Source organism: Lissotriton helveticus, chromosome 5_1 (genome assembly GCF_964261635.1).
Source record: "Lissotriton helveticus chromosome 5_1, aLisHel1.1, whole genome shotgun sequence".
NCBI lineage: Eukaryota > Metazoa > Chordata > Amphibia > Caudata > Salamandridae > Lissotriton > Lissotriton helveticus.
The window spans coordinates 327,852,435-327,864,522 of record NC_136065.1 but is presented as its reverse complement, the minus strand read 5'-3'; the positions used below and the strand labels follow the sequence as shown (position 1 = coordinate 327,864,522).

Sequence of the window (12,088 nt, the reverse complement as noted above, 5' to 3'; positions counted from 1 at the left end):
AATGCCTCACACACAGATCTTCCAGAGTGGACCTCACCACAGCCCCCAATACACTGATGCTGGACCCTGTACATAGAATTCGACACCGCGAGACCAGGCCGGTCTAAAACACTATGCCAAGGTCAACTAAAACATGATGACCATGCAGTCCAAAGCTCCAGTGAGGCCTGGCTGACGGCCTGAAGAAACTCAATTAATACTATTTGTTTGTTTATTTTTCTTCCTGGTTGGACTTTTGTTCCTTTTCATTAAGGTGGGGGGGGGATATCGTGTCTAGCTAGACACGTTCTAGTGTTCTGCCTGCACATGTAATACACTTTACACCCACCCACCACAGGCGTCACCAGTCAGGTGACCCGGTCAATAAAAGGGGCCGGGCGCATGTACCCGAGGCCAGTTCTGCATCATAAATATCTGTGTCCTTGTAGTCTGAGTCCTAGTACGCGGGCCTAGTGATAGCCAACTTTACAGTAACTATTTGGGCACAGAGGATATAGTGTAGTTTTATTTAACAGTGGGGTCACCATTGCCTGTTTCCAACATGCAGGTACTACTACACTACTCAGTGATTGGCAGCAGATCTGACAAAGCTGAGGAAATAGCTCCTCCTTAAGTTCCCTCCACAACCTGTGTGGGAGAGGATCCAATGGGGACCCTGATGGAATACTTAGAGCAAGTCTATTGAAATCTTCCTCGGTAGGAGTCTCAAAATGGCCTCAAGTTGCTGACTTGCCCTCACCTACCCACTACTCCTTCTTAATCAGTAGCTTCATCTCGGTCGCTCTGGTTTCACCATCTGTCTTCTCCACCTCGTCCATATTCAGACCACTGATAATTTTAGCAATCTTCTCCTCAAAGAAGACTGCCCAGCCATCCATCACAAAGGTCTTGGGTCGCAATAATCTTATTTTTTATGCAGGTCTGGTTTAGAGAGGTCACTCACTATTTTAAAAATGCTTCTAGAACTATTGGACGCTTTTAAAATGATATTGCCGAAATACCCGGCTTTCACTTAAGCAATTTCCCCTTTATAGTTGCACAGTGCTGCCTTCGGGTTATTTTGTCCTTCTCCTTGTAAAATTTCCGCTTTCTGCTTGTTTGCAGCCTTTCTTTAGCTTTTTTTTTAGCTCCTCATTGTACCAAGGGGCTGACAACATGCATATGTTTTTAGTTATTTCACTGGGATAATCTGATCAAGAGTATTGCTTTTCTGATCACAGAATTTCAGATAATTTTCATCCACTTTAAAGGTACATTTGGCAAGGAGACCATAGTTCTTGTTAGAGAGGCACCCCTGGCTGTTTGTAAACAGAACTGCTTATTTCTTCTTTGCAAATGTAAGTGCTTAAGAGCTGGAACCTCCAAGCCAGGGTGGCTTCGTCTTTCTGTCTTGATCCGCAGAGCAGGCGAGGAGAGCGAACTGTGACATTGAGAGACGTGTTTATGATAGGGTTGCCAGTGTTTGTGTAGTGTTTTCGAATGCTGATTCAGTTTTTGCACTATGTTGGGCTTTTTTCTATGTATGTGTCACCGTGAATAGCTCCAGTGCAGAACTTTTGCTTTCTGCTGTTTGCATCTTATCTCACCCTATACCTCTCTCAATATATCCTCTACCTCCACTCTCTGACTCATCTAAATCCTCATTCTACTACTCTCTTCGTTGCACTACCCTATTTCTTACCCTATATGTCTCTATATATCCTCTACCTCCACTCTTACTCATTCGACTACTCTCTTCAGTGCACTAGACTATTTCTCACCCAATACCTCTCGCAATATATCCTGTAACTCTGCTCTCCGACTCACCCAAACCCCATTCTAAAATAACCCTTTCTAGACTCTAACCTCCTCTACCTCTCCTTGCATCATCTCAAACCTCCTTTACTATTCACATCTCCCAAACAAGCCTTTCTAAACTCTCCCCTTTACTCATCCCAAACTCCTCCTACTGTTATCTCAAAATAATTTCTAGACCCGTCCCTCTTCTATTCTTCTACTATCCTGTTCAATCCAGCTAACAGACTCACATGTCCACCGCTCAATTTAATTTCATATTTCCCTATACTAATTCCTCACTAATCCTGTTAGTGTTCCGGAGTATTGTGATACCTGCAGAAAAGCGCTTCAGCACCTCATTGGGGTAGCAAGCTTTATATAAATACAAACCCTTCCCTCTTCTATCCTTCTTCAATCCAAATAACAAACTCACATGAAAATTAATTTCATATCTCCTCATACTAATTCCCCACTAATCCTCTGTGGGTTTCGGAGTAGTGTGCTACTCGCTGAAAAGTGCTTTGGCGCCTCCGCAGGGATAGTAAACGCTATCTAAATGCAATTACAATTTCAAGCACCTCGAACCGACCTCCGCCAGCAATATTACATTGTGGTTTGCAGGAAAGCATCTCTTTGTGGCCCACCTCCTAAACGTTGTGACAGAGAAAAGAAAATTTAGAAGTTGTAGAAATTATGCATTGCTGCAATCCAACAAGCAATTAAGATGCAGAGAGGGAAATGTCAGTTAGTCGGTGTGTTTTGACATAACCGCAAACTTCTAAAGTGGTACTGATGTTCACAGTGTATTCAACAACACAAAGTGAAATTTTACTGTATTTGTTTTTGCTACAATTTCAAATCATTTTTCTTTTTTAGCTGTGGATCTCTCGAATCGCAGGAGCCATCCGTGAACATGGCCTTAAATATCCTATTCTCTTTTACAATTTGGCTAAGGTGAGTAAGCTGTGTTTTTTTTCTTTCTTTTTTTTTTTTTGCACATGCTGGCAGAAAAGCTCCTGAAAATCCAATAAATGACCATCTTGTGCTGACATAAGACAAATGTTACTATTTAAACTTTTGAGATACCCTTCTTACTAACGCTATATGAGGGCTATGTTCAAACTTGCTATGGGTTGCTAATGTTAGCAAAACAGTAGGCCATTGTGCAGACGTTTTTATTACTATTTTTATTTTGATGGGGTAGGTTGAATAATGTTTGAGGTACTTGCTTGCAATTCTCAATGTTTTGGAGCTACACAAGTGTGCTTTGGCTGTTAATGAAATTGATAGAAACATTGTAAGAGGTCCCAAATGAAGCAGATAATGGTGCATCTATCTGCTTTGTTAAGGGAGGGACCGCTGGCACTATTATTAATGTGGTTTCATCTGTCTGGGTAGAATAAGGTCCCTGCAGTTATCGTAGCGCTAACTAGGTTTTTAAAAACCTTAGGGAGGGGCTGGGGGGTTGCTCATTTATATAAAAAAATGGAATAATTTCCTTAGTATTTACAGTGCATAGATTTCCTTGTTTATGCTGTTAACTTTAGGATGCAGACCACATTCTCCCTCGATTTTTACTTATAACAGGAGGCAGAGGGTCTGTGGTCTGTTCTGTAGTGACATTAAAAAACACAATTTAAAAACAAAAATTTAAAAAAAAACATTTAACTGATGTGGCCAGATCATTTTTTGTATATAACTATATAACTAAAAGGTTTTCAGTGATGAAATGGATTTTATTATTTGTGAAGGACACTAGCATAAAACCAAGCACTCACATTTTTGTCATCTGCAATATTGTAGTGTGACGAACACAATATAATGGAAACTTTCAAAAAGAAACAAAGTAAATCATCAGGTAACTGTGCGCCCAAGGTGCAGGCAAATAGCTGGTATTTAAATCGAATACAAAATATAACATAATACACACTTTAAACTAGACCAATAGTCTAGTGAGAGAGCTAAACTTCTCTTAAAGCCCACACCTAGACAATTATTTTTTTTCTACAGAGACAGATTTACATAGACTAAGGTAATTACCAAAAATTGAGAAAAAAAACTGATAGTTTCAAATGGGAGGTTGGTGAATGCTGTTATATTGGCATTTTCTGACGTTGGCTATAACTTGAACACTTTTTCAAGGAACACTCATTAAATGTGGGTGGTGCTTTTAACACCAGCTTGAACCGACTTCGGCGTATTAAAACTCTTTGTCAGTCATAGAGCTTTCCTCTGTTCATCACATGTACTTGATTTGCAGCTCAGCCTACTCTCAGCTTAATGGCAAAATAGGTACTCTACAATAATTAAAAAGGTACTTCAGCTATATGGATGGGTTTCATCTCTGACTGGCCTCTGTCCTGTAGTAATATGAACTAAATTTAATATTAGAAACTGTGGTTGGCGCTTTACGAATGCAGATAACACAAAGAGAAACTTTTGTTTAATGGCCTACACCCCAGGTGTCTTATCTAATCAATCTTTTGTACAGAACACCATTGCGATTCACAATCTTGAAAGGCAAATGTATAAAGTTGTACATACGTAAAACACTGTTTCAGGCAGAAACTGTATATAGATTTTAACTTAAGCAGAACAATAGATCATATTCTTACGCAGCAGACTTTAATACAGGAAGAGAGAAAAGTGAATTACAGTATTCGTTTAGTAGTTTGGAGGAGCTGGAAATGGTGGATTCTTTGAAAAGTTCGACAGCTGCTTTCCTAAATTTATTTGGACCGATTCATAAATCTCAGTAGGCTTACACCTATGTTTTGAGTAGATTTCCAACTTTTAAGGAATTAAGATTGCCCTAAATACTACTTGAAATCTGCAACTGTCACTGACTCGCAAGAATACTAAAAAAATGCATATTAATTTGCATGCCTTGAAAAAAATACAGGCTTTCATTCTCGAACACAAAACTAAAGGGTAGTTCAACATTAAAGTTTTAGTCCACAGGGAAATCATTTTGCAGAACCTTTTGACAATGGAGAAATATATGTCTCTACCTACAGGCCCATCAATTTTGGGGATGGGCCCTCCTCAGTCTCATCGAGAAAACAGGTTTGCACTTCCCTTGACAAGAGTAAACTCCAAAATGATTGATTGGGGAGGTAAATACCATCAAAACATTAGGGAATACACATAACTTGTGAATTTGTGGGGGTTCACCATTCGCAAGTGAATCCACATTTTAAAAAAAACCACAGACCGGTCTTTCTGCGCTTATTTGTTATAAGTGAATTGTCTGCAGAATGTCTGTCACCAAATACCATTTACGAGGACAAGTTGCTATCATTCCTGATCCTGTCGATCAGGAACTGGCTTTTGCCCATTTAAAAGCTCATATGGGATAAAGCTAAGTCCCACTTAGGCATGCAAATAGATGGTTGAATCTGCCATTGTACAATTAAGATTTTTGTTAATTTGCATATCCTATTAAGAATCTCTCCTTTGAACTGACTCACGGTTGCCTCATTCGAATTATGGAACAAGTTATTCACCTTCAGTAACACTCTTTCTGGTAAAGACTATCTAACCTCAGATCCCTCGACCTTTTGAATACTCCTCAAGCGTCAGACAAGAACCGGAAACTTTTGAGTAGTACCGCTGCGTGCCATGTGTCTACGCCCTGACTAGTTCTGCTCTGCCACTCCCAAGCGCTGATGTCAGTTGCTTTTGAGGCTGTCCGCATCCCCAGGCCCAGAGACCCAACAGCAAATTGGCTTTGACCAGTATACAGATTACTAGATTTGGGATCTTATTAATGGCTAGAGCCAGATTTATAGACTGGGGAGGATGGAAGAGTCGTGAGGAATCTGTGGTTAGATCTCTACCAGAAAGAGTATGTCCGAAGGGAAGTAACGAGTTCTTCTGATAGAGACTTCGAACCGCAGATTCTTCACCTTTTGAATAGATACCAGAGAAGTACCAATTAGGAGGTAGGACTAGCCACTGTAAAGAGGCCTGCAAGGTACCCATTGAGTGTGCCCAAAGCAAAGCTTTGCAGGGCAACAGACAAAACAGAACGTCCGATAACTTGGCCTGAAGGGGTCAATTTGGGATGTGCCGCACTAAAACACCAATTTGTCCCAATGATGGGCATATACAGTTTTTGTCAAGATGACATCAACCACCTCCGGAAGAAGCACCTGTCGCCGCTCAATCTCCATGCATGAAGGTGGAGATTACGAAGGTGCATGCAGAACCCTGCCCTGCTATTGTGACAGCAGGTCCACCCGGAGGGGCAGCCTTTCGGAAGACAGTTGCTCAAGCCCATGAGCTATGGCTATCAAGGTTTTGGCACCCAATCTGGGGCCACAAGGATGACATAGGCCTGGTTGTTCCTGATCTTCTTCAGAACTCTGGGCAGGAGTAGTATCCTTAGAAAGGCATACAGGAGTCCTGAATTCGGCTCTAGTCTGCACTCCTCTTAGCAAGAGACGCCTTGGATATACTCTGATCGCACATGTGACCTACTCCCCAGGGTCACAGGGAACGGGTATCTTGCTCAGGTCCGCAAGATCCTACACCATAGGTCAGACCTGGTGTGATTCCCTGGGTAGATATGTACGCCAGACGTGCCGATGAGTGACGCACTCTCAACATGGGTTCAGTGTATGCCCCCCCCCCTGGAATGCAGGAAGACGCACTCACTGCACTTGGTGCATTCCTCCTAGATATGCCTATGGGATCTTTGATCCTGGGGGGAGATATGAATGATGTGATGTCCATGACATACGATAGGTGGCCGAGAAGAGAGGAGACTTGGAGCGGTACACACCTCAAATCCTTTTCAGACTCCATGGGGTTGTTAGATTTATGGAGATAACAACATAAGACCAAACGCTAATACACCCACCTCTCAGCTAGACATGGTAGTCTCTCCAATTGGATTGCATGCTCACCCACTGCGATGGTGTAGGCCACTTCCGGGACCCTGGCACTTAGCCCGCAGCATTTTGGACCACTCCCCGGTGATTACCTTTCTCTGAGGACCAGTCAGGGAGACCGTTCTGCCACCCTGAATAGCGGCATGGCACTTAAAGTACAGGAAAATGCAGGACCAGATAGTGGAGGTTACTGAATGCAACTTTCAGCATAATGAAGGGTCGGTGGCATCACCCTGCTCCCTTTGGGAAGCCTACAAGGCAGTATTACGTGGATTTGCCCAGGCTTTTATTGGGGTCAAGAAAAAGGAAGGCATGGCACGATACAAGCCCTTGGAAAGGGAGATCAGCTCCTTAGAGGACCAAATACTGAGGGGGAGGCCCTAGGGGCAGACCTGGTTCACCCCTTGCATCTTTGTCAGCGAGAAATGAAAGTCATAGCTGAGAATGCTGCGATGGCCCACACCACCATCGGTACGGAGGAGACTGTACGACGTGAGCGACAAGGCTACCAAACTTATTGCTTGGCTGGACAAACGAGATAGAAACAGGAACTGGGTCACCAAACTTTTCGACCACAAGGGGGAGTGTACACACTGTGAGTGGGGATATAGCTGAGACATTTGCAACATACTACAAGAACATATACACATCTGTATCCTGCAGGACTGGGAGGGACTTTGTGGAGCTCCTGTCGACCCTGACCTTGATGATCCTCTCAGAGGAAGAACGGGAGAAGCTGGATCGAGACTTTATGGCAGAGGAAATTGACTGGGCACTCGCAGACCTCCAGTCAGGCAAGGCGGCGGGGCCTAACGGCCTCCCACTTGAATTGTTTAAATGTGTAACCCATAAGATAGCACCTCACCTCCTCAATATGTACCTGGCTGCGAGGGATTCCTGGTGGACCAGAGAATGGCCACAATTGTGATAATTCCCAAGAAGGGAGAGCCCAGGAGGGCCTGTACTTCATCCCGCCCCATATCATTGCTCAATATGGAACCCAATGTATTGGCCAAGGCTTTGGCAAATCAACTGATAGAAGTTATAACATTAGTGGTTCATCCGGATCAGTCCGGCTTTATGCCAGGACGGAGCACCTGCCTCTACCTATGGCGCCTATACGGACGGATGCATATGACCGTGAAAGCAGATGCGGAGGAGGTGGCAGTGCTCTCCTTCGATACAAGAATGGTCTTTGATAGCTACAAATGGGCCTACCCTTTCGCAGTCCTGCTTAGACTGGGGTTTTGGCCCTAAATGTTGTTCATGGATCCATTTCACAATGCTCCTATGGCAAGAGTATGTGTGAATGGAGCCACCTTGTGAGCCTTCATGTTAGGCAGGAGCATGCAACAGGGTTGCCCCCTGTCGCTCATGGTCCTTGCTCTGCCCCTGGCAGTTTTGGTGCAACAGGATCCCTATACACAGAGGATATCCTGCTCTACGTGACGAGACCCTGATTCTCTATTCCGCAGATTCTTCACATTTCTTATCTATTCGCCCTACCAAATTAATTGGGATAAGTCCCTGATCTTTCCGCTCTCGAGGTGGGAGCTAGCCCTTCCGCCCCGGTGCCTGGCTCCGTTGGAGAATCGGGGGCTCTGCTATCTGGGAGTCCATGTAACCATAAGCGAGGAGGACTTTCTACTATACAACCTCTCCCACCCCAATTAGTTTGTTTCCAGATGACGTGAACCAATGGCAGACGCTGCCAATTTCCTTAATGGGAAAAGATGTGCTCTTTAAAATGATGACTCTTCCCCACATGCTTTACATTTTCCAAAATACTCCCTATAGAGTTCCCAAAAGCCTCTTTAGTCAGGTTAACAGTGCGCTACGGACGCTACTCTGGGATGGAGGTAGTGCACATGTATCCCTAGCGAAACTACAGCTCGGAGTCTTGATGGAGGTCTAGCAGTCCCGTACCTCTGAGCCTGCTAATGGGCGGCTCAGTAGATAGAGGTGAATGACTGGGTGTTTGGTGGTAGTGACTAACGGGCCACTGGGCTTTGGGCGACCAGGCATACTGGCCCTTCTATATGGGAAGAGAGATACACTTCCGTTCCACACCCAGGCGGTGGTGCAAGCGTAACTGGTGATCAATCCAAACCTGGGGTGTAGGAACAAATTGACAGCCGAAACCCCTCAGTGGGACAGTGATAGCTGTGTGGAGGTGAAGAAACTGCGAAGCCACAGAAGCTGGAGTCTGATAGGGGTAGATAGACTGGGAAATATGGGAGACATCTGGAGAGGGGGATCACTGTTGACTTTCACAGGAAACACCTGTCATTTCTACACCGTCATAGTTATATGCTGTCATGGATGTACATTTCTATATGGTTCCAGCATTATGTACAAACGGGTATGAAAAGTAATTGGGAATGTGTTTAACTATTTGTGAATATTACTGCATTCCAGTGCCCAACACCACCTTCCCCACTCTTCTAATACCCATAGTCCGACTCTCAATACTAATTACATGACTGGAAAATCTGCTGTATTGGTTTTGTCTTTATGGTGGTCTGCAATTACATTGGGACAATTGCTGTAATCTTGATACTGATAATTGTGATTTCTGACCCCTAACTACAGCCTTTTACCTCTGTTAAGTGAATCTTAAAACTAAAATATTTTTGGATTCAGGTTCTGTTTTAGCTCTTCTTTACAGAACAAGTCCCATTAAGTCATAAAACGACTGTAATATGTTTACAATGAAATGTATATTATTTGCTAATTCTTTAATCTACACCTCTTACTCTTTTGTCAGAGTCAAGTAGCTTTGAACCGAAAAGTGATCTCTGATTTTGCAATCTATGAGCCAAAGACATTTAAATCCCTGGCAGCCCTGGCACAGAGGAGGCGAGAAGAAGGATTCCTGGCTGCCCTTGGAGATGGGAAGGAGCCAGAAGGAATTTTTTCTCGGATTGTGAGCCATCCCTAGCAAGCTCATGATACCTGGAGTGACCAGTGTTACATTGTTCAGATAATGGCGTGGGAAGCTCCAAAAAAACTACGGAATGCAAAAAAGGTTCTGCCTTTTGTGGCCAGAAACTTTTGAAGGACGTGGAAGTTGGCGAATGTGTGACGATCTGATTTATGATTATCTGCTGTAATAACGCAATATTTTTAGTAGCCATTTGTGTCACAGAAGCCACCTTTATGAAATAATCACTGAACACTCCAGTGATCTCAACTGGAGAGTTTTACTTTAGCATGGTCTATGAAGTGGTAAACTGTGTCCAAAAAATGTGGACTCCTCTTTTGAGAGTAAAGTAAATGGAAGTCTGGTGACACCAATAGTAAGATCAATTCAGGCATAAAAGGAGTTTTATTTATTGAAGGATTTTGTGTAATGCCTCAGATTTATTTAATAAAAAAAGGCAATTTATCATTTGTGTATTTCTTCATTTATTGCATCTTTCCTCGAATTCAAATGAGTGAACATTTAGTTAATGCTGTATATCCATATTCATTTGGGAGTAAAATAATGTGACCTTTGTTGGCATACTGCTCTTTAAATTGCTAAATCCATACTGGGGTGGCGGGCAAAAAAATTATGTATTGGTATTGGATTGTGGCCCAGAATAATTACCAGTAGCATAAAGTATTTCAAGCAATCCACCCGTCACTTTGTGTATTGATTTTCTTTAGTTTACCAGCTGTGCCCAGATGTGGGTACCATACTCACTCACTAAGCCGTAACACTTTAGCTGCACCAAAGTGATGAGGCCCTAATAAGCTGGAACTGATCTGAGGTTGCTTGTGTTATGGGTCTGACGTGGCATTTTAAGCTGGTCTGCTGGAGCAGCACCATGGCCAATTTGCATTTTGCTGGCTCATATCTAAGGTGGCTTGGGGGACAAAAAAAAACAATGGATTGGATTCCGACTAAGAGTGGCTGTGATTAATTCAAGCAATCTACCGGTCACTTTTTTGTTTTACTTGGATCCAGAAATGGCATTGCAAACAAACAACAATCTGTACAGAGTGACCACTAAAGAGAATAGTGTATACAAAGAATAAATAATACAAATGTAGTCAGCAATGTTGTTAGAAGTTTGGGTGCAGCTGATTTAGGCAAAACTAATAAAATAGAGAATGAGTGATGGTATATGATTAAGGTGCATTTGACCTTTGTCTTAATATGCATAATTGCCCCTGAGCAATTTATGATATACGCAATTATTCTAATGCACATTATTATGTGTATAATGAGGCCCCCAAGTAAAATGCCAACTGTTGTGCATGCACACTGAATTCAGTAGTACAGGACAGAGCGCTATACATACTACCTGTGAGTGAGAGATTCTTTGACCAGTTTGTCTGACTCTAAAGGCTCATTTCCACTCAAATTAAACTCAGTAGGGAAGGCACACCTCTCCGTCCTTTTCTCCACAAAGGCTGCGTTTACCTTTTGAGGGTTAAGGCATGTATATGACCCGATTAATTGGGGTGTCATATGTGACCCTAATACATTAGGATGTTATACTAACGAATCTACACAGTCACCAGGAGTGTTAAATGAGTCTACAGTCAAGATAATGGCTAAACCGCTGAAAGATGGTATTTGTTGAAAGGACCTGGGTCATCAGATCCTTGGGCCACAGAGACTGTACTAGTGCTACACACTTCATTTAAAGCTAGGTGACATCTTATTAGAAAGGATCTTTGTCAGTGACTGGGATAGGGACACTATAAAAAACATATTTGCTGACCTACAAACGTGTGATAGTAAACCTGAATTTACCACAAGATTTCATGATTTCAAACCACCATCAAAACATTGGTTTGACTCCATTGCATTGATATCTACAAACACATTTACACAAACCTGACTGATTTCTTTCTAGATATATCACGATTTACTCCCCTGCAATTGTGAGCCATTAAGGTCAACAGGGGATTTACTGTGGTAATAAACCATTCCTTCACTGGGAATGTGAGGATCTGAAGCGTTGGAAAATTCAGGGAACATATATTCTTTTCCTTGCATGATTCTGTCCTAATTATTTTATATTCCTAATTTATGCTGTTGAACAATGTGCCTTAGTTTTCTAGACACTAGAGAATTATTAATTCCTTTAGTTCCTAGACCGAATTACTTGTGCTTTCCAAAATGGAAGTGGAGAAGAGCTTTTAAATCTTGAAGTGAATGCTTTGATTGGTAATGGTACTAAGAAAATAACAAATCGGTGTGAGGGAACATGTTTGGAACCTGCACTGAAATTAATATTCGCAGATATTTACTAAAGGGGTTATGGGACTATATCAGCATCTATAGTATGTGGTAAACGTTGCCAATTGTAGTCTGATAAGTATCCCCTGGCTGTAGTATAGAATATATCGAATCATTTAATCAGTGAGTTAATATAGTGAGTTTTTTTTTTTTGCAAGACAGCAACAGAAAAGTTAGTCAA

At 42.4% G+C, this 12,088-nt stretch overlaps 1 protein-coding gene across 1 annotated transcript in view; it reads left to right on the top strand.

The window, feature by feature from the left end:
* MRPL20 (mitochondrial ribosomal protein L20) overlaps window positions 1-10,059 on the top strand; it is a 43,950-nt gene extending 33,891 nt beyond the window's left edge. The window contains exons 3-4 of the mRNA XM_078642403.1: window positions 2,653-2,730; window positions 9,439-10,059. Coding sequence (XP_078498529.1) covers window positions 2,653-2,730; window positions 9,439-9,612 — 252 coding nt within the window. The 3' untranslated portion in view covers window positions 9,613-10,059. The remainder of the gene's footprint in view (window positions 1-2,652; window positions 2,731-9,438) is intronic.
* Window positions 10,060-12,088: the final 2,029 nt, after the last annotated feature.